The sequence below is a fragment of the Phacochoerus africanus genome, chromosome 5 (genome assembly GCF_016906955.1).
Source record: "Phacochoerus africanus isolate WHEZ1 chromosome 5, ROS_Pafr_v1, whole genome shotgun sequence".
Lineage (NCBI taxonomy): Eukaryota > Metazoa > Chordata > Mammalia > Artiodactyla > Suidae > Phacochoerus > Phacochoerus africanus.
Window position 1 is genome coordinate 37160167 of NC_062548.1, and position 23282 is coordinate 37183448.

General features: G+C 51.2%; 1 protein-coding gene across 6 annotated transcripts in view; it reads right to left on the reverse strand.

The window, feature by feature from the left end:
* Window positions 1-23282, reverse strand: part of CIITA (class II major histocompatibility complex transactivator) — a 55666-nt gene that overhangs the window by 20431 nt on the left and 11953 nt on the right. For 5 of the 6 annotated variants that reach the window (XM_047780505.1, XM_047780507.1, XM_047780506.1 and 2 more), the window contains 5 exons: window positions 8125-8271; window positions 7817-7912; window positions 4178-4240; window positions 3908-3988; window positions 954-998 (listed from right to left, as the gene is read on the reverse strand). In XM_047780505.1, coding sequence (XP_047636461.1) covers window positions 954-998; window positions 3908-3988; window positions 4178-4240; window positions 7817-7912; window positions 8125-8271 — 432 coding nt within the window. Of the gene's footprint in view, window positions 1-953; window positions 999-3907; window positions 3989-4177; window positions 4241-7816; window positions 7913-8124; window positions 8272-10970; window positions 11041-23282 lie in introns of those variants that run through there. The other variant, XM_047780509.1, reaches the window with a different exon arrangement.

Here is a 23282-nt window from a genome sequence, read left to right on the forward strand (position 1 = left end):
CCTTCCCAGGGTGGGGAGTGCTCAGGGAGCAGAGTGGAATTCTCTGCTGGCAGTGGAAGGGAATTCCTGTCCTCTTCGCAGCCCTGGGTGAAGCTGGTCTGAGCAGCAACCGTGCTGTGTCACACAGCCCCCACCCCCGGCCTCCTCCCTGAGCACTTCCTGCCTTGGAGAGCCAGGGGCAGGCGGGACACACCTAAGAAGAAGGTGTTAGCCCAGGCCCCTACCACCTTCTATAGCCTCCAGGGACCTCGAGCACTTGCTATCTCCCTGGGGCACGAGTTTATCTCCTCCATTGAATCGGGAGCTCAGGAGGGCGGAGACTCGCCTCCCCTATCAGATTGGGGGTCTCCATCACGCTGGGGTCCTCCTGGTCAGGGTCCCTGTCTTCTCCATCCGATTAGACCTGGGAGTAGAGACCAGGCTTCCTCCATTAGACTATGAGGCTTTCATTTCTCAGTCTCTTTCTCACAGGGGAGCTGGCCTCCCCACCTTTGCAATAACAACCGAATCAGGGAGGAGGGAGGAAGGGAGGGGAGGAAGCATCTGGTGGGGGCGGGGGGAGGCATGGGGAAGAGGCTCACTGAGGCATGGGAGGGGGGAACCGCCAGGCAACCAGCTGACCAGAGGTGATTCTGCCTTCCGAAAGGAGAGCTGTGGCCTGGAGGGGCAGTGGAACAAGGTGGGGTGGGGGGGTCCTCAGCTCTGACTCAGAGTTCAAAATAGGTTTTGTGGGTAGAGGTGAATCTCCCAACAGTCCTTGAACTGCAGAGCACGCACTGTGGATTCATGATCTTAGTCTGAATCCCAACTCCACCTCTCACTTGCTGTGTGATGTTGGACAAGTGGCTTCACCTCTCTGAGCCTCAGCTTTTAAATGCTAGTTTATGTGCACACCTGAGGAGACCCCAGCTTCCCTGCCTGGCAGTCTCCCTGGACACACCCACCCTGCTCACCTAGCTTCCTGTGCTTCATATCCGCAGGCAGCTCCTCCGGGAAAGCTTCAGAGAGAACACACGGTCATCAGACCCAGCCAGGACGGGCCTGTGGACCCCAGTTAGGCCTTGTGGCCTTGCCTTAAGTGGCTGGGAAGTGGCCTGGGGGGGTCCCTTTCCCTCCTCTTCCTCCAACCATTTCTGCCCCCACTCTTTTGCTTGAGCCCAAACCCCATCTTGAAGCACCCAGGGCAGTGAGGCACTGGAAGAGGCAAAACCATAGAAGAGACACAGGAAGAGTTTGAGTTTAAAAATAATAATAATAAAAATGAAAAAAACATCTGTGGGAGATCCCACCCTGGCACAGTGGGTTAAGAACCTGACTGCAGCAGCCCGAGTCGCTGTGAAGGCACAGGTTCCATCTCTGGCCTGGTGCAGTGGGTGAAAGGATCCGGCATTGCCACAGCTGCAGCTCAGATTCAATCCCTGCCCTGGAAACGTATGCCATGGGTGCAGCCATTACAGAAACAAAAACAACCTCCCACCAAAAAAAAAAAAAAAAAACACCACCTGCTTTTGGGCCCTTCCTGGCCGTGTTGTCTCTGCTGCACAGCCTCTCTGAGCCTTTGCTCTCTCATCTGTGAAACAGGGGTGGTGATTCCCATTTTGCAGGAATGCACTGGAAATCAGTGAGTGCATATCAAGCACGGCACACATCAACAGAGAAAACCCGGCTGTGTCCCTTAGCGAGGGTCTGATGAAACAAATGATGATTCATCCCCCAGTGAAATACCATGCAGCCCTAAAAATAACAAGGATGCGGAAGGATGTGCGGGCAGTACTGGCATCTGCAACGTCCTTTGACACGTTCCCCTGGAAAATGGATGGATGGGTGGATGATAGAGGGATGGACAGATGGATAGAGATGTGTTAAGGCAAATATAACCCAACACTGATGGTAGGTTGTGAGCAGTGGGTATGTGGTTGCTTGTAGTACAATTCTGTCACCTCTACTATGTGCTGAAATTTTTCAGAGTTCCCGTTGTGGCTCAGGGGTTAACGAACCTGACTAGCATCCATGAGGACGCAGGTTCGCTCCCTGGCCTCGCTCGGTGGGTTAAGGATCTGGCATTGCTGTGGCTGTGGTGTAGGCCGGCACCTACACTCGGACTCGACCCCTAGCCTGGGGTCTAAAAGACAAGCAAAAAAAGACAAATTTTGTGGTCTGCACCCTACACCACATAGTAAAATATTGGGAGAAAATGCTTATGAAATGAAAAGAAAGAAGAAAGGGGGAAGGAAGGAAAAAAAGAAGGAAAGGAAAAGAAAAGGAAAGGGAAATTCCTGGGCGGCAGGACCACGTGTTTTCCATCATGGTGTGGAAATCGCCGCCCCGACGTGGTAAACGCAGAAAGCCAGGTGCCCGAGACGGTGGGTGAAATGCCACTTGTGGGGGAACATTGTTTTAAAGAGCTGGCTTTTAGGCAAAATATAAGACAAAAAGGAAACTGGCAGCATAGATTGTCTTCAGAGAGGGAAAATGAAAGACTGGGAAACGAGTGGGAGGGAGCTCTTTTTTCTTCTTTTATTTTTTTACTGACTGTTCTTCACACCGTTTGAATTTTTATGCCATGCACCTGTTTACCTGTTCAAATTAAATAGGTTCAGGGCTTACACATGGTTTGGCCTAGAGTAAGCATTCAATTAGCTGTGATGCCCATTTCCTGGAAATTTTTTTTTCTTTTTAGGGCTGCACCTGAGGCATGTGGAAATTCCCAGGCTAGGGGTCAAATCGGCTGCTGCCGGCCTCCGCCAAGGCCTCAGCAGCACGGGATCTGAGCCTCATCTTCAACTTATACCACAGCTCACGGCAGTGCTGGTTTCTGGACCCACTGACCAAGGCGAGGGATTGAACCCGAATCCTCATGGATACTCGTCAGATTCCTTTCTGCTGCACCACGATGGGAACTCCTGGAAATTTCCATTCAGTGGATATTTATGGAGATGCTCCCGCATGCCAGGCATGTACCAGGTGCTGGGGAAGGTAGTGATTACATAAGAAAGACAAGGTCCCTGTCCCCATGGTGGGGGAACTAAGCAAAAGCCAATACCTAAAACAAGTCCAGATTGTGACAAGGGCTGTGATGCTGGAGAGACACAAACAAGGTGAAAGTAAGTGAGGTTAATTTATGTGGAAAAGTTGATGGAGGAAGGCCTTCGGGAGGAGGCAACATGTTGGCCAAGACCTACAAGATTCGGAGGTGCCACTATGGGAAGAAATGGGGGAAGGGCATTCCAGACAGGGCCAACAGCAAGTGCAAAGGCCCTGAGGCTGGAAAGGATACAAGAGTTACAGGAATGGAAAGAAGCCAGTGTGGCTGGATGGAGCATAGTGACTCACATTCGTGAATTTGGAGAGGGGGAAGGGCCAGATCCTACAGATCCTTGTGGTATGTATTTTGAGCCATTGGAGGGTTCGCAGGCCAGCCGAATGATTGAATTTGCATTCAAAAGCCCATATTGGCTGCCAGGTGAGGACAGACAGAGGAGGCAGGCAGACTGACTAGGAGGCTCAGAGAGGTGCAATTATTTGCCCAAGGTCACACAGACCTTAAATAGCAGATCTGGAATTCAAACCCAGATCTTGCTGGGGAAAGACTGTCCTTGAAGAGACCTCCCTTAAATACAGGGGTGACAACTAAGGATGAAAGAAGCCAGAGCCCAGAGGTCTTTTGGAAATGACAGTCAAAAACAGAGACCCACCAGGAGAGGGACCATCTGCTGCTGGGCCACTTGCTTCCTCTCTGGGTCTCGAGCGAGCAGTGGTGAGAGGAGAGGTGGGGGGGACACCCAAAGCCAGGTCGGAGCAGGCAAGGCTTAACAAGGAATGCGACTGGGAGGTTTTAGAGCCAGGGCAGGGCCAGGAATGAAGCCAGGAGAGGTTGGATGGCGGGGTGGGGGTGGGGCTCACTCACATCTTTTCTGATTTTTCCGCCCTGAGTCCTCCAGCACCTCCACGCTCTCACTGATCATTTCTTCCAATCCTATGTGCTCAACTTCAGAGAAAAAACCAAAGACACCAAGACACACAGTCAGAGGATGTCCGAGATGAGCCCTCATTGTCCCTACATTGGGGAGGGAACTTGACTTCTCATTGAAGGGTGGCCTCTGGGTATCACCGCGCCCCCTAAGGAACAAGGAAGGAAATGCAGGCTGAACCAAGAACCCCCCACCCCCCAACTTACTGAAAATGTCTTTGCCCAGGCCCTCCAGTTGAGAGTCTTGAAAAACATACTGGTCCAGTTCCGCTGTCCAGACAAGGAAAAGTGCTGTCAATCAGTGAGTTTTCACCTCACGCTTATTGTGTGCCTGGCCTTGGGCTGGGCATTGGGCAACCATGACCGTCCAGACCTGGCCCACAATGGGGGTCCGTAAAGGTTTGCTGAATGAATGATCACTGACTCTTCAGGGGCTCTTAACCTAATCAGAGGGATGATGTGTATCTAGTACTATAAAGTAGTGCCAGTAGCATAGTAGAGCTGTCTTGGGTTTGAGTTTAAATTTCAGCTCTACCCCTCACTCACCCTACTAGCCGTACAAACTTAGGCCAGTTACTTAACCTCCCCGGGTCCCCGTTTCCTCTTCTACGTGATGATAACAAGTAATGCCTACAATTCAGGGATGGATGGTGAGGCGTATAGGCTTTGCCTTTCCAGCAGTCAACACAGTAGTCAGTACACAGTTGACACTCAGTAAGCAGTTGTAAACTGTATGAAGTGGAACCTGGCTTGGAGCCAACAGGATGACAGTTATCATGGCAGAAGATACAGGAGAGGGTGTAAAGTGGGATGGGGCAATCAGGGAGGACGTCCCAGAGAAGGGCGTCCTGGAGCTGGACTTTGAAAAATGGGGCAGGAGTTCCCGTTGTGGCGCAATGGTTAACGAATCCGACTAGGAACCATGAGGTTGCGGGTTCGATCCCTGGCCTCGCTCAGTGGGTTAAGGATCCCGTGTTGCTGTGACTGTGGTGTAGGCTGGCAGCTACAGCTCTGATTAGACCCCTAGCCTGGGAACCTCCATATGCCGTGGGAATGGCCCTAGAAAAGGCAAAAAGACAAAAAAAAAAAAAAGAAAGAAAGAAAGAAAGATGGGGCAGAGTCTGCGAGAAGGAAAGAGGAGGGCTTTCTGGGTGGTGCGGACAGAGGGAGGAAAGCCGTTTGGGAAACTCTTAGAGACTGGTATCTGCAGTTAAAGTTTCATGTCGGGGAAAGTTTGGACTTGATTTTATAGGCGGTGGGGAGCCATACAAGGCTTCTGTGCTGAGGAAATGGAGGGAAGATATAATGGTGATGAAGACGATGACAAACATGATAATGATGACATGACGGTGTTGGTGGTCGTGGTGGGGTGGAACCTGACACTGAGTGCTCACTCTTTGCAAAATCCTGTTCTAATCACTTTATGCACAGAAACGTATTCAGTCCTCACAGTCATTCCACGAGGCAGGTGGGATTATTATTCCCAGTTTATCTCTATAGAAGCCTAGGTTGCTCAAATGACTACCTGGCCAGAGATTCTAGGAGCACAGGTTTGAGGAACGGACTTGGGCGAAGCTGCCTCCTCCACATGCTCCCGCTTCCTGTCTAGATGCCTCTAAAGGGAAAAAGTCCCCCCTCCTAAGTGACTTGGGAAAAAGCCCAAATCCTTCGTTACTACCTCCAGTTGTGAGGAACTGTGAATACCCTCAAGCCCAAACATTTCTCCTTCCAGCAAGTAAATTCCCAGAAAGGAAAGGAAACAGGCAGGCTCTCAGTTCTGCAATTTTTGAGACACATACGGTTACTGTTCCTCTACATTTTCTGCACTCTGTGCTGTGGAAAGACTGGCCACATTTATGCCAGACTTCCTAAGGGATGTCGTTCCTGGGTTGCCAGGAAAAGGGCCACTAAGAACAGTTGTGCAGGTTGTTCACTGTACAAGGGGGCCCAGCCAAGAGGGCAAAAGGGGGCAGAAATCCAGACTGCACTTTGATAGCCAAGCTGTTACTTTTTTTTTTTTTTGTCTTTTTGCTATTTCTTGGGCCACTCCTGTGGCATATGGAGGTACCCAGGCCAGGGGTCAAATTGGAGCTGTAGCCTCTGGCCTATGCCAGAGCCACAGTAACATGGGATCCGAGCCGCATTTTCAACCTACACCACAGCTCACGGCAACGCCGGATTGTTAACCCACTGAGCAAGGGCAGGGACCGAACCCGCCACCTCATGGTTCCTAGCCGGATTCATTAACCACTGCACCATGACGGGAACTCCCAAGCTGTTACTTTTAATGGGGGCTCCATCCTCCAGAAGAAGGAGCATCTTTTTATAACTGAACAAAGCCTCTGTATAAGACAGCGATGTCCCTGGTAAGGAGAGAGCCTTTACCCCATCCTACCCCGCAAAAAACACAACAGAACAGAAACATTTCTCCCCAAAGAGTTCTACCCTTGACTGAAAGCTGAGGCTCTTTTTAAAAATTGAAGTATAGTTGATTTACAATATTGTTTTAGTTTCAAGTGTAGAGCAGAATGATTCAGTTATACATATGTAGTCTTTAAAATTTTTTTCTGTTATAGTTTATAATGCAGCTCTTAATTTTTTTTTGTCTTTTTAGGGCCACACCTGTAGCATATGGGGGTTCCTAGGCTAGCTGTCAAATCAGAGCTGCAGCTGCCAGCCTATGCCACAGCCACAGCAACGTGGGATCCATGTAGCTCTTTTTAAAGCTACAAACAAGGAATTCCCACTGTGGCTCAGCAGTAGTAAACCTGACTAGTATCCATGAGGATGCGACTTCGATCCCTGGCCTCGCCCTGTGGGTTAAGGATCTGGTGTTGCCATGAGCTGTGGTGCAGGCTGGCCGCTGCAGCTCTGATTTGACCCCTAGCCTGGGAACGTCCATATGCTGCAGGTGTGGCCCTAAAAAGAAAAAAAAATGATAAAGCTGCAAACCAGCCTCTTAGATTAAGCCTTAGCAAACCTCCCCACCCTAGATACTTTGCTTTTTGTGGTTAAAAATAAGACCTCAGTTAGAATTTCAGACACGCCCATTACTGTCTCTAACGCAGACATGGGTAAATTGCTTTATCTCACTAAACCTCAGTTGCCTCATCTGTAAAGTGAAAATACTAAGAATATCTACTTCCTTTGTCTTTGTAAGGATTCAATGTGATAAGACACGCACAGCGATTAGCAGGCCGCAAATGCTCCCCAAATGGTAGTTACTACAAATACTAGAGTAGTTTAGCTTGGGAGCTGGGGAGAGAGGGAGGGGTGTATGACATAGGCTTTGTGGGAAGGAAGGAGAGAAGAGCAACTAATAGAAAAAGATGTAGAAATAGAGGCAGAGGATGTAAAAGTGAGATTTTTCTTTTTTAAAGGGCCCCATGTAAAATATGTGGAAGTTCCTGGGCCAGGGGTCAAATCAGAGCTACAGCTGCTGGTCTATACCACAGCCACGGCAATGTAGGATCCAGGCCACACCTTCGACCTACACCACAGTTCAGGGCAATACCAGATCCTTAACCCCACTGAGCAATGCCAGGGATCGAACCCACACCCTCGTGGTTACTCGTCAGGGTTGTTACCACTGAGCTACAATGGGAACTCTGTAAAAGTGCGACTTAATTGCCTAGTGTTCATCGGTGAAGGGGTCTATTTCCCTCCCCTTCTCCATCTCTCTTCTTCCCCGATTCTCCGTCCTTCCAGCCCTCACTCCCCATCCCCCTGGCCCAGATTTCTGAGGTAGGGCCTGCTGGCTCCTGGTGAGTGGGTGAGATTAACCAAAGAGAAAAGAAGCCTCTTCCCCTCACTTGTCCTTTTTCTGGCTCAGAATTGCTTCCTCACCGATACTGGCGTAAGTTTCCCTGGTTTCTTCATCTGCTTCCATGTCACACAACAGCCTGCTGAACTGTTCGCAGTTGATGGTGTCCGTGTCAGGTTCTGGGAGGAAAAGCCACTTGGATGAAGCAGGAAAGAGCCAGGAAAGAGGGCTGGTGGGGAAGGAGGGGGTGGCCTGGCAGGCTGAGAGATGTCCCCACGAGGAGCCCGCCTTGGCGGCGGGCTCTGGAGCTGTCCGTGGTGCTGAGCGGCGCTCCGAGGCAGGCAGAGGGAAGGGGAAGGACTTGAAAAGGGCCAGAGGGAGGAGGGCCCACCTGAGCAGAGCTCCATCTCTTCTTCTCCAGCCAGGTCCATCCGGTCATAGAGGTGGTAGAGCTGCAGAGGGTCGGCACTGCTGTTGAGAAGCTCCAAGTACCCACCCTCCAGAGGCCCCAACTCCATGGTGGCGCACTGTCCACTGCCTGGAAGAACGACATTCGGTTCGGTCAGGGGATGATGGGAAGATACAGACAATTTACACATACCCCCGATCCCAGCTGGGTTGCTTGATGAAGACCAGGCTTGGCCGGATCCAGAGAACCTGAGCGAAGGTTCTCGCTCAGCATGCTGACTGCTCCGGCCAGTGGCGGAGGGGAAGCCCTATGCCCTCCCTCCAAAAAAATTACCGTCACACTGGAGAGATGCCTGTGATAAAGAAGAGGGAAGTGGAGAAGTGTAGATTCAAGACATCTCACACCTGGGAGCCAGGAGACCTGCGCCTGCCACTGGCGCCGCATGAATGATAACGGCTAAGACATATAGAGCACCTACTATGCACCAGACACATCTGCAACCGTATGAGGTAGGTATTATTACTAACTTCATTTTACACCTGAGTGAACAGAGGCTCAGAGGGGTTAAGTGACTTCCATAAGGTAACCCGGTTCCAAGCGGAACCGGGATTTGGTTCTGAGCAATCTGACTTAGGGACCTGCATTTAAGTGTTAGGCTTTCCTGCCCTGGATGACCTTGACAAGTCTGACAAGTCTGTGCTTGACAAGTCTGACAAGTCTGTGCTTCTCTCCATGCTTCATTTTCCACATCTGTACATGGAAGGAGTTGGACAGATTTTCTCTAAGGTATCTCATTGTTGATTTTGGAGAACATATCAGATGCCTTAGGTTCTACTTCACTTAATCTTCAAAAGAACCCTGGATATGTCCATGCAAAAGCAGGTATATGAATGTACATAGAAGCATCCTTCATAATAGCCAAAATAGGGAAACAACTCAAATGGCTATTGGAGTTCTCGATGTGGCACTGTGGGTTAAGAATCTGACTGCAGCAGCTTCAGTTGCTTCAGAGGCATGGGTTTGACCCCCCCCCCCCCTGCCCCCGCCCCAACACAGCCGGTGAAAGGATCCAGCATTGCTGGACAAGAAAGAAAGAAAGAAATGCATCTGTCAGATGGCTATCAGTGGATGAATAGATAAACAAAATGTGGTCAATCCAGCCATACAAGGGAATGGTGCTCAAGACATCAATAAAGTGGAGTTCCCATCTTGGCACAGTGGTTAACGAATCCGACTAGGAACCATGAGGTTGCTGGTTCCGTCCCTGGCCTTGCTCAGTGGGTTAAGGATCCGGCATTGCTGTGAGCTGTCGTGTGGGCCACAGACACGGCTCGGATCCCATGTTGCTGTGGCTCTGGCGTAGGCCGGCGGCTACAGCTCCGATTCAACCCCTAGCCTGGGAACCTCCATATGCTGCGGAAGCAGCCCTAGAAAAGGCAAAAAAAAAAGACATCAATAAAGTACTGCTACGCGCTTCAACACGGATGAAACTTGAAAACACCCTAAGTGAAAGAAGCCGAGCACAAAGTCCACATTATTTATCCAAAATATGCAGAACAGACAAATCTTTGGAGATAGAAAGTAAATTAGTGGTTTGCTACAGTCAGGGGAGAGGTGAGAAACAGGGAACAAGTCCTAATGGGTATGTGGCTTCTTTTGGGGGGAATGACGAGACATCTGAAGTGGACTGTGAGGATGATTGCACAGGCGTGGGAATAGACTAAAAAGACCATTGAATTGTACACTTTAAATGGGGGAATTGTCTGATAATTTGAATTATATCCCAAGCTGTTAAAACAAAAGCAAACCAAACTCTGGCCCTGGAAGGTCGGCATTGTTGTTTCCATTTTGCAGACAAGTGACCTGAGGCTCAGAGCGGCTAAGCAACCTCCTGATGGGTAGCTCTTGCTGCTTAGAGCCAGGGTGAAGCTTCATCTGTGTGGCCGCCATGGCCCTGGCCTGCTCCATAGTTCTGGTAGTCTGTGATCCCATAGTCTGTTCATTTCCTACTGCTACTGCGGCCAAGTACCACAAGCCTAGTAGCTTAAGACAGCTGAGTCTTATTCCCTCACAGTTCTAGAGGCCAGAAGTGTGAAGTCAAGGTGTTGGCAGGGCCACAGGCACTCTGGAGGCTCTAGGGGAGAATCATTCCCCTTCTGTTATTACTCTGTTATTCACGGAAAAATCCAGGATGATACTACTTCAAGATCCTTTAACCTAATTACATCTGTGAAGACCTTTTTTCCAAATAAAGTAGCATTCGAGCTTCCAGGGGTGTGATGTGGACATATCTTGGTGGGGGGGGGCATTCAACCTGGTATACATGGGGCACAGACAAGTGCTGAAAGGATCAAAGGAAGCCTCTTGTAGGAGGTGAGAAGAGAGATAGCCCTGAAGTTTAGAAAATCCAAAATAGCTGCCTTCTTCTTCTCCTTCTTCTTTTTTTCTTTTTATGTCTGTACCATGGCATATGCAAGTTCCCAGGCTAGGGGCTGAATCAGAGCTGCAGCTACCAGCCTACGCCCCAGCCACAGCCACACCAGATCAGAGTCACATCTGCAACGTACACCGCAGCTTTTGGCAACGCCAATTCCTTAACCCACTGAGTGAGGCCAGGAATCGAACCCACATCTTCATGAACACCATGTCAGGTTCTTAACCCACTGAGTGAGGCCAGGAATCGAACCCACATCTTCATGAACACCATGTCAGGTTCTTAACCCACTGAGCCACAATGGGAGCTCCCAAGATAGCCATCTGAGTGCCCATCCTGGGCCAGAAAGAAATGGAGTTGAGAAAACACACGCACATTACTCAGCAACACTCACTCGCTATGGAGGGTCTCAGCACAGACCTGGACGTCACAGAGAATGAATTTTCCAGTCCAATGTGAGGCCCTGGCCAGGGTTGACTATTTATGATGGGTTGGGTGGGAGCTGCAGGAACCCAAACATAGCAGACTTGCGTTAAAGGCCCAGCCACCCGTGACTGGAGGAAGCAGAACTGAAAGATGGGGCCACCACCCTTTTCTTGGAGTGGGGCCAAGACTGGGAGGTGGGGAGAGGGGCTCCACTTCTCCTAACCTGCTCTCCTATGAGCCAACCAAGCCATCTACTCTTCTCTCCAGGGTAGGGAGAGAAGACCTCCCTGCCCCAAATCTTGTCTGCTGCCAGCCTCCCATTTTCAACCCGTGGCCTTTATTGAGAGCCTTCATCACAGGAGCCTGCCTCATTTGCCAGGCGGTGAGGTCTGGCAAGAATAGTGGTGGACCAATGCCAGCAATTCCATAAAAGAGATGTGCGACTTTGGTCAAGTTTCTGAAATTCTCAGTTTTCTCACAAGATCTTTAGGGACCCTTAAGCTCAATCTCCTTTATTCTAGAGGAGAAGACGAGACTCTGAGAGGGGATGTGCTTGCACAGGTCCCAGAGTCTGCCAGGGGCTGGGCCTGCACGTGATCCCCCAGCACAAGACTTCCAGGCCACGCTCTTTCCTGTCAATCATGATGCTTCCAGTCAAATAAGTGCCCCCATGGATCTAGGTTCAGGAGTAGGGACCAGGTCCCATCACAGATGGGCAATGGAGGGAGGTGAAGTGGGGAGAAGCCTGGCTTATTGACGAGCTTAGCTTCACACACTGGACATTATCACCACATGCAGTCAAACACCGGCAAAACTCTACTGACGGTAGAGAAAGAAGGCAGGAGTCAAATTGCCTGACTCTGAAACCACGCCTATCTGCCAACCCTCTGCCCCCTGGGGAGTTCATTTCTTAAACTTCTAGGAGCCTCAGTTTCCTCATCTGTAAAGTGGAATAATAATACTTGGTAGCTCACGAGGACTAGGCGAGTTCATTCATGTAGAGCTCTCAGGAAGGCGACTGGTGCTTGGTAAGGGCTTAGTGGACGGAAGCTGAGCAGCATCCAAGCCACGCATGATGAGCACAATATAGGTGATGGCCATGATTATTATTAATTCACCTTTTTTTTGTCTTTTTGCCATTTCTTGGGCCGCTCCTGCGGCATATGGAGGTTCCCAGGGTAGGGGTCAAATCGGAGCTGTAGCTGCCAGCCTACGCCAGAGCCACAGCAACGCAGGATCCAAGCCGCATCTGCGACCTACACCACAGCTCACGGCAACGCCGGAACCATGACCCACTGAGCAAGGGCAGGGATCGAACCCGCAACCTCATGGTTCCTAGTCGGATTCGTTAACCACTGCGCCACGACGGGAACTCCTTAATTCACCTTTTACCTCTGTGAGGTTGATAAAGGGATCCTTTCTGTTCCATTCCTGAGTCACCACATTGTGAAGCTGTTCTTTTGCGTAAGGAGACCCCATAGAAAAAGCCCCACAGCCAGCAGTGCAACCCAGCCAGTCTGCTCCCAGACACCCCAGCACACGCCCTGTCACCTTCCTGCATCTCCAAGACAAAGCCTGCACCTTACACACTTTCTCTTGAGTAGCCAGGGATTTGTGGTTCGCAAGAGACTTCTGCCTCCAGGTCCCAGTCTGAGTCACAAAGAGCGCTTGGGAGAAGGCCGGTGGAGTATCATGCCCATTTGACCGAGGAGGATACTCAAACACCTCACTGAAGTGGCCTGTCCAAGGTCACCTGGTTGGAGAGCCGGAGTCTGAGTCCTGGCCGGGAGACTTCAGGCAGGTGACTTAACCTCTCTGAGTATCAGCTTTCCCACCACCAGACTGGAACAATGCCGCTTACCTTGAGGGGCCAGCAAAAGACCAAGAAAGGCTCTACATGATGCGCCAGGCACATAGGAGGCCCATGGTCAAGGAAGCCCATTATGCCAGGAGCCCGAGAGCCTGGGCTGTTAACCTAGAGCTTCCCATGGTGCCACAGCTCCTCCTGGGCATGCCGAGATCCACTTACATCTTGGCCTGGGATGCAAGTGTTCTCACAATCCAGTGTTCACAACCATGCTTCCTGTGTCTCTGGATGCTTGGGAAGTGCTTCATAGGCTCCTGATTGGGCTCTTTCCTCCACCTGCACTTCCAGAGAGGACGGGGGGCACAGGGCTTTGAGCACTTCACTGCAGGGGAGAGAGTCCTCTTCAGCTGCCCCAGCACAGGGCAGACCCTATAGGCGGGGAGCCCCGTGAAGGCAGGAATACTTCCATCTCGCTCACCTGCCCCCAGGCTCTAGCATGTGGCAGGATCTCACCAACAGTAGGAGTGATGCAGGGAGTTCCTGTTGTCGCTCAGCAGAAACAAACCCAACTAGTATCCATGAGGATGCCGGTTCAATCCCTGGCCTCGCTCAGTGGGTTAAGGATCCGGCGTCACCGTGAGCTGTGGTGTAGGCCTGCAGCTGCAGCTCCAATTGGACCCCTAGTCTGGGAACTTCCATATGTCACAGACGTGGCCCTAAAAAGAAAAGAAGAGTAGGGATGATGCATAGCTAGAAATTGTAGGTACCCTCTGGGTGCAGTGCCAGGCACCACAGGAACAAGATTTATAGACCTTACCCCCCATAAGCTGAACTAACTAACTATCTGTATGCTTATTTCTCAGATGAAGAAACAGGCTGAGAGAGAGGAGCAGTGAGCTGGGGTCTGAACCAGCTGCCTAGCACCTGGTCTCAGCTTTTTCTAGGCTCTTGGTCCCCAGCCACGCTTGGGAGGTGCCTTCACCCGAGGTGAGGAAACGTGGGTGGCAAGATGATTTCTCCTTTTGAAGAGCTGTCTAGGGTCCAGCACAGGAGTGGGCTGCATCTTTTTGGTAAATACACAGTATTTTTCAAAGGTCCTCTTTGGACCAGCCCTTCCCCCTGGGCCGTCACCTTCCACATCCAACTTGAGAGAAAGTTCCTAACCCTTTTGCCACCAAAAGTCCCTTTGGGGGTTGGTTTCCGTCCTCACTTCACATAACACAGCAAGTTTTGAAAGAACAGGTACACCAATATGGTTTTCGAAATAAAAGTTCACTTCTCTCTCCCCTGAGAGAAACAAGCGTTACCAGAATGTCGTAGCTCAGACCCTGACATTCAGTTTCTGCGGCTATTCTGTGCTCCGACAGAACACTCGGTCTCAGCTGGGAGAGTCTTTTGTGTCTGGGGCTGTGCTGGATGTTGTCACAGCAGTTCTGGGTCATTTGTGCAATTGTACCCATTGTACAGATGATGACCAAGAGGTCAGGCTCAGCGTATCACCTGCTTTCTTCCCAGAAAAGGGGTGAGTATATCCTTGAAGGTGTGAGGAAGCTTTGAAGGGGGGTGTCCCTTGCTACCCCGAAGCCTTCAGCCCTGCTCTGCACTGTGCTGAAAGAGCCTGAGGAGGAAGACGTCCCTTCTTGTGGACTGTGGTCTCCTCCTGCCGGGGAAGGGATGAGACACCTCTGAACTGTGTGTCTGGAGACGGGTTTGAGTGCCAGCTCTGCCTTTGATCTTGAGTGCATTTCTCTATCCTTCTGAGACCGAGTTTCACCAGCCGGCTGTGGGAGCCCTCTCAGAGGAGGCATTTGGGGGTTCTAGGGTCTGCATGGCTTGTCAGCCCTCCCTCCTTCCTTTCCCCCCAAGGCCCCCTATTGCCACTCTGCTCTTCAACTTCATGACAAGCTGCGTCCGGAGGCCACATTGTGGCAGGAAGCCGGAAGTCCAGGCCATTTACTTACCAGGATCCCCTCCCCTCCCCACCCCGTCTGCATCTCTGTGGAGCTAGTAGATCAAACTGAGTTCCTCTTTCCCCCTTGTATCTGTAGGCCTCCAGATAAACTCTGCAAGACCCCTTGTGCCTTTTGCTGTCCAGAGCTATAAAACAATGATGTACTGAGCATCTCCTACAGGCAAGTCATGGGTTCAGTTCTCTGGGGGCCCTAGAAAGGTTTAAAACACAGCTCAGCGGTAAAAAACCTGACTGGCATCCATGAGGACACAGGTTCGATTCCTGACCCTGTTCCGTGGGCTGAGGATCTGACCATGAGCTGTGGTGTAGGTCACAGACGTGGCTCAGATCCCATGTTGCTGTGGCTGTGGTATAGGCCAGCAGCTACAGCTCCAATTCGACCCCTAGCCTGGGAACTTCCATATGCCGCACCTGCAGCCCTAAAAAAAATGATCCATAAATAAAAGAACAATTATCCATAAAACACAGCACCTGCCAAGAAGCTTGCAGCGTAGACTTGGGTGATATTTTAGAAGGGACGAAATAGGATGATCATGGTACGGAGTTGAAGAGCGTGGGCTCTGGGTTCGAATTCCAGTCCCACACTTACTGTGTGACCTCCCATAAGTTACTCAGCCTCTCTGAGTTGTTTATACTTAGCTGGCATAGCGTCCACCTCATTAGGTTGCTATGATATGCCCAAAGTGACATATCCAGGAAGTGCTACTAAGACGTGGTCTCCAAGAGGAAAGCAGCAAGGTGTCACCTGCCACCATATAACTGCTCAAAATTAGAAATCTTGGCAGTGCCAAGGGGCTGGGGAGTGTGGATGTGTGTGCCCACTGGCAGAACAACCTGGCACCACTGAGGGTATCTAAGTGTGCAGGGATCTATCACCCAGCAATTCAATTCTTGAGTCTATACATCCCAAAGAAATGTTCCCACAGCTGCGCCGAGGACACCCATCTGAGGATATGCTCATCCCTGTGCTATTTGTGGGGACCGGGGGTGGGAGGCCACCTGAGTGTCCATTGCTGGGGGAGGGACAGAAAAAGTAGTTGCTGCCATCCGTGGAGGTTAATGCAGTGATTCGAAGCAATAGACCAAAGGCACACAGAGGCAGATCTTAAGAACAGAGGGAACAAGGTGCAGAATGAGCTCTGCTAGCCCAAATCTCGAAGTGCCGAGTGATATTCATACACACAAAAAAGCAATACATATTTTATAAGAACACAGGCAAACAAAAGAATACACCTTGAATGCGTGAGAACAGGTGCCGACAAGGGAAAAGGGGAACTTCATTAAGAGAGATGCCTCCTGGGGACTAAGGATCTTAACGTGCTGCAAAGTGAGATTGGCAACAAGCTCAGGACAGAAAGACTCCTGAAGAAACAAATCAATACCAAAAACGATGGGATCTTTGTGGGATGGGGTATTTCTGTGGCCTGCACAAGGCCCAACACTCGTGGATGCTCAAAAAGGAATAAACCTGCATTCTTGCTCTCCTATAGGCCGTCCAGGGATGGGCTGACCTGGGCCCCAGAGCCCCCATCCTGGAAGAGGAGAATGTGCAGGACTTGAAGGTGAGCAGGGGAGGGCAGGTACCATCTGCAGAAGAAGCCTCTACACTCTGGCTCCGTTTGCTGGCCCAGCTTGGGCGACCCAGGACAATGAGACAGAGAGGACTTCTGGAAACCGCTGGTCTCAAGACTTTCACTTCCTGGAAGGCTTGGGGAGGTCACAGGAGACAGAGGGAGAACTCAGGTAGGTGGCAGTGCCGAGGGCAGTGGGGCTGGGAGGCAGCTGGAGGTTCTGGTCACTTCTCCAGGCAGGGAGAATGGAAGAGGTGTGTGTGTGTGTGTGTGTGTGTGTGTGTGTGGCAGGGAGAATGGAAGAGGTGTGTGTGTGTGTGTGTGTGTGTGTGTGTGTGGCAGGGAGAATGGAAGAGGTGTGTGTGTGTGTGTGTGTGTGTGTGTGTGTGTGTGTGTGTGTAAGGGGCCAGCAGGAGAGGTCTGGAAATACTGGTTGGCTATGGTGCAGGACCCTGACTGTAGGCTCCTCCTCCACACCAAGAGGCTCCTGGCTTGGAGGATGGATTCCTAACCAGGGGTGTATCAGACCCAGAGGCCGGGGTGTTTGTTTCCCAAGACAATTTGAGTGTGTCTTAATTACCATCTCGAGGTCTCCGTATAGACTATACAATTGATAGTTGCCAAAGTCCCCACTGCTTCCTCTTGCATTCTGCCTGGTCCCATTTGGCACAATAATGGCCCCGTAGGCATTTGAGTTTGCAACCATTGGCTTGGAGGCCTTCTAAGGTCACTTCTCTCTCTGACATGCTGGAAAGATGATGGCTTGAGATGGACGGGCAGTTGGGGCAGGGAGAGGCTGGACTGAATTCTGCCCTGCCCTGTGGTGGGTTAGGATACACGAGAGGGTGTCTTCCAACAGAAGAGCTTGGCATGCCCACCAGGGAAAGAGCAGGAAGCATGGGAGTTGTGGTGTCTGGGCTCTGGTCCCGGCTCAGATCGAAAAGGGGTTGGCAAACAAGCTGTCTGGGAACAAAGAGCTACTCCCCACTGGACCCAGCCTGCTGCTTCCTCACCCTCCTCAAGGATCCTGGGATTTCCATCAGGACCAGCCTGTGCCGGGACAGAGGGACCTGAGCACAGGAAAGCTGGAAATGGAAGGAAGACTGTCTCTACCGCTTGGCTGCAGGGTTACTCAGCAGCAGGAGCGAGAGCAGAGGAAGTGAATCGGCACAGCCACGAAGACCACTGAGTTTACAACAGATGTGAGATAGGATCTACACAGGCAGTCACAAGACCTGAGATCTGGGCTCTGCTTTGCATCTGACAGGCTAGGTGACCCTGGGCAAGCCCCTTTCCCTCTCCAATCCCCAGTGGCCTCCTTCGTTAAATAAGAATGTCACCAGGAGTTCCCATCGTAGCTCAATAGGTTAAGAACCTGACGAGTATCCATGAGGGTGCGGGTTCCATCGCTGGCCTCACTCAGTGGGTTAAGGATCCGGCCTTGCCATGAGCTATGGTGTAGGTCACAGACGCAGCTCAGATCCCGTGTTGCTATGGCTGCGGTGCAGGCCGGCAGCTGTAGCTCGGATTTGACCCCTAGCCTGGGAACTTCCACATGCTGTGCGTGCAGCCCTAAAAAGGACAAAAAGAAGAATGTCACGCTATAACAGTGGCTTTCCAGTGAAACTGCACATAGAGCCGGAATCCCAGAACAGGTGATGATGAGGCTCTTCGATTAACGGAGGTGGGGGCAAGGGGGGAGGGGGAGGGACCCTCCCTTCCCCAAAAGGGGCTGTACAGATACGCTAAAAACAACAACAGCAACTCTTGATGACTGTTTAGACCTTGGCCTCCAGACACTCTGTGTCCGTTGATTGCACAATTTCACCTTGCATAACGGACTCTGCGATGTGCTGCTCAGATCAGTCCCTTTAGGACCAGCTGCTGGAGGGCACCTGGCTCGCAGGTCACAACTCAACCTCTCTGGAAAGAGCCCAAGGTCACACCCTCCTCCAGGGGAACCCAAACGTGGTGACTGGTGCCCGTGGAGGTGCACAGGTCTGGCTTGGGAGCCTCCATCTGGGATACCTCCGGCTGTCCCAGCTTCAGCCCTCCCCGGGGGACTGGCCAAGAACTCTGCTGTGACTGTTTGCAGCCTCGGTCCTCGCTTTGCCCCACCCCGATTCTGCCCTTTTCCTCAGGTACCTGCTCCCCACCCCCAGGTCTCTCCCCAGTAAATCCCACCTCTGCCTCTACCTCCTGGGGAAGCCTACTCGGTTCTGTGTTTCCCCACATAGGACCTGGAAACCGTACAGAACCCCACAAGAGACCCCCCAGAGACAACTGCCGAGACCTCAGGCAAGCCACCTATCTTCTCTGGACCCTCATAAAGGACATCCATCTCACCATTTGGAAAATCCTGTAACTCAAATGAGACCCGCTCAGTGGGTGTGTGTGCCCAGAAATGGCACAGTTATTGGCACCTAATGGTCCTGGGAGGAGAAGGAGGCAGCGGCTGTAAAAGCTGCAGCCAGGGGAGGAGGGGGCCTCGGGCTTGTCCACAACACAAGCCTCTCTGTACTCCCTCTGCTGGAAGAAAACTGGAGCCAGGTGCTGGGGCTGGAGCCGGGGGGAGAGTAAGGTGCCTGTGGCTGCAGTTAGCAAAGCCAGGCTCCCAACTCCAGTCCTAACCCACCTCTTGACCTAATTAGATGGTACCTAAGCCAACGCCCGGCCCCTTGCTGGGTGCTGGGGACTCCGAGATAAATCAGGAGCCAGCCCCAGCTTGGCTGTGAGTCAGAATCTACTGAAGCGGAAGCTAAACACACAGCAGCCCAGACTTCACTTCCAGAGGTTCTGGCTCAGTCCGTGGTGAGGTCTAGACATCGGTGTCTTAATTTTATCTTTTTACTTATTTATTTACCACGCCCACTGCATGGGGAAGTTCCCAGGCCAGGGATTGAACCCACGCCACGGCAGCAACCAGAGCCACAGCAGTGACAACACCGGAACCATAACCCACTGAGCTAGCAGCGAACTCCTGAGATAGCTGTCGTTTTTTTTTTTTTTTTTTGGCCACCCCAAAGCATAATGAGTTTCCAGGTCAGGGATGAGATTCCAGCTGCAGTTGAGACCCAAGTCACAATTGTGGCAACAGGTCCTTAACCCACTGTGCTGGGCCAGGGATCGAACCTGCATCCCAGCACTCCTAAGATGCCAGCGACCCCTTTGTACCACAGGTAGAACTCCAAGATGTCTGTATTTTTAAATGAGCATTGCCCCGGGGCCCCCTCACCCCCAAATCACACCCTTGCCTTGCAGCTGATTCTGAGATATAAGGTTTTATTTTCAAGGCTGCCTGCATTTCCACTTGCCTAGAAGACACCATCTCTCAGTTTGCAGCACTTTTCCTTCCTCTCAGGGAAACTTCCAGACCCTGCATCTCTGCCACCTTTCTACTTCCCAGCTGGAAACCCTGGAATCAGATTGGACACACCCCCAATTGCTGTATTTCCTTCCACAAGTCCCTCAGCAGCTATCCCCTTGACTTAGCAGCCCCCAGCCTCCAGCCTAGATTGTTCCAAGAGCTACCAGATGTTTCCACCAAGCCAGAGTATCCCAAACTCCAGGCACTTACCTGCCTTCTATACAGTTCTTTTTTTTTTTTTTTTTTTGTCTTTTTGTTGTTGTTGTTGCTATTTCTTGGGCCGCTCCCGCGGCATATGGAGGTTCCCAGGCTAGGGGTTGAATCGGAGCTGTAGCCACCGGCCTACGCCAGAGCCACAGCAATGCGGGATGCGAGCCACGTCTGCAACCTACACCACAGCTCACGGCAACGCTGGATCGTTAACCCACTGAGCAAGGGCAGGGACCGAACCCTCCACCTCATGGTTCCTAGTCGGATTCGTTAACCACTGCGCCACGATGGGAACGCCCTACAGTTCTTTTTAAGTCATATCTGCCTACCACCTGATGTATCATTTACCTAAGTATTTTCCTTAAATTAACTTGAAAAAACAAATGTTTTTGTTGTACAAGAAAATGTGCTAGAAAGCAGGGCATGCAAATAGATACATGTACACAGATGTTCATATCGGCGCCATTCGCAAAAGACAAAAAAAAAAAAAAAGGAAGCAACCCAAGGGCCCATCTCCGGATGAGTGAATAAACAGAAAGTGATCCATCCACCCCTTGGAATATTATTCAGCCATGCAAAGGAGGGAAGTTCTGACACGCTACAACATGATTGAACCTTGAAGATGTTATGGTAAGTGAAAGAAGCCAGACACAAAAGAACAACTACTGTATAATTCCACGTCTTTGTGGCACCTGAAGTTGTTGAATTCACAAAAAGAGAGAGTTCCTGTCGTGGCGCAGCGGTTAAAGAATCCGACTAGGAACCATGAGGCTGCAGGTTTGATCCCTGGCCTTGCTCAGTGGGTTAAGGATCTGGCATTGCTGTGAGCTGTGGTGTAGGTTGCAGATTCGGCTCGGGTCCCACGTTGCTGTGGCTGTGGCGTAGGCTGGTGGCTACAACTCTGATTCAACCCCTAGCCTGGGAACCTCCGTATGCTGTGGGAGCGGCCCTAGAAAAGGCAAAAAGACAAAAAAAAAATTCATAGAAACAGCAAATAGAAGAGTGGGTGCCAGGGCCAAGGCCCAGAGGTGCATGGAGAGTCATTGCTTAATGGGGACAGAGTTCAGGTTGGGACCATGACAGAGTTTGGGAGATGGATGGTGGTGATGGTTGCACAACATTGTGAATGTACTTAATGCTGTTGAATTGGACACTTAAAGATAATTACATGGGTAAATTTTGTTTTTTTTTTTAAAGAAAACTTTTTATCGCTGTCTTGCATTAAAAAAAAAAAACAATATCACTTGCCACTGAAAAGAAAACCATGTTATCAAAATAATGTCAGCTGCTCTCCCACTTTGTTAAAAAGAAACATTCGTTTTAGAGTGCCACTAACAATGCCCGCACACAAAAAAGGAAATTAAAAGAGAAACAGAAAAGATCCAATTTCTTCCCTATGAGAACCAGTGACAGTTGCAGCCTCTCTGAGAACTGTCTTCGGGCCACAGATCATGTGTGTGTCCAAGCCTTCGGGAATCTCCCTTGTGCCTCCCTTGACCTCTCAGATTTGTCTATACAATCCTTTTAGAATCTGAAAGGGCTACCTGGCACGTGTGTATTCTTTGGTGGCTTTTCCCAGGGGCTGCTGTGCAGGTCAGGGAAGCATCAGGAAAGCGCTCGTGTCCTATCCATCTTATAGCTGTGCCTCGGGAGAGGAAGTAACTTACCCAGTCACTTGACTGATGTCACATGTGATAGCCAAGTCCCTAAGCTTCACCCTCCCTCTCGGACCACCTCCCCAATTGCCCAAGACTGACCCCTGTCTTAATTCTCCACTTCCATCCTTCACAAGCTACCAAGTGCTGGTCCCGACCATCAGACAGACTTGGCTATATCGTCAAGTCTCCCTCTGACTATCCAGGACCTGTCATTTCTGCATTTTCGGAGGCTCATACCTCCCACCCAGGCACTGGATGGAACCTAGATTCAAATCCTGACTCTGCTAATGCCTTGGCCGTATGGTCTTTTGAGAAAACTTCCTGGGGAAATCCCTGGAAGGTTTTGTAGCAAGGAAAGGGGCTTGGACCACATCAGTGCCTCTTAATGTTTGTATGACCTCTGACATAGGAATATCTCAACACGTACACACACACACACACACACACACACACACACACACACACACACACACACACACACACACACACACACACACACACACACACACACACACACACACACACACACACACACACACACACACACACAGCTGGGTAACTTGCCATTGGGAGCCCCATCCCAGGCCCAGCCAATGGGATCTGGGGGCGGGGCCTGGCAACCTGTGCTATAAACAGCCTCTTGGGCGTTCCCACAGCAGGCTTCCGGGAGGAACCCACTCCCCGCCCCACCCCACCGCGGCATCCTTGACTAAGGCAGCTTGGGGTTTGGGAAAGCAATGATTTGCTGAAGTCTCCTCCCCTTTCAGCCCGACCAGACTAATTTCCTTAACCTTTCGGTTGGCTGGGAGTAGTATTTCTTTTTTTTTGAGGGATGGGGGCCAGGGAAGTGGACATAGACGAAGCTTTCCTGTCCAATTTAGGAACTACTGGCCTCAATTGGAGGTGGGCGCTTACATCCCCTCCCTTGTGTCTTGTGTCACTCGGGGTAGAGAGATACGCTGTGCGACAAGGGAGAATCGTGGGTTTTAAATGTTCCAGACAGAGCCAGACATACTGGCTCCAATTCCGATGTTCTGGGACCCCAGAGACCCCCTGCCCTGACCCCGCTCTAGCGGCCCTTAGTTTCTTTTCCGAGAGGATGTGGTTCAGGACCCCAAAGTGCCATGGAGATGTCAACAGTCAAAGACATTCTGGGACAACCTCTGCCCACCCCCCAAGATGGTTAAAGAGAAGTGAGGATTTCTCCAGTCCGCTGGCTAAAGGTCTCCCCATGGCCCTCCCTGCACCGGGGGACCCCTTCAAGGACCCAGACTCCAAAGTCAGAGCAGGAATGTGATTCAAGAGGGAAACTGAGGCTCAGAGAAAAGTGGCCCTGGTCCCAGGTCCCCCCCCCCCCATAGAAAGCAAGCTTGTGTCCTCTTCCACGTGCCTCTGCAAGCCTCTACAGAGTCTAGGACGCGCAGGAAATCTGTCTACCGAGCAAGCGAGAGTTTGGCCCCACCGCCCTCTGCCGCCACCGCTGCCACCACCTGTCGGCTCTGCACTCCTATGTCCCAGTCTCTCTGCGGACTGCTCCCACCAGGTCTCCCCGAGGCCACCGTCCCTGGGTGCCAGTGCTCTGGGCACAGCAGCCCAGCCCTGGGTTTCCTGCTCCCGGTTCTTGCTAGAGTCCTTCCAGGGATGCTGGAAAGGAGTTTCTAGGATATACACTCTGCACCTTCTCCCTCCTCCCAG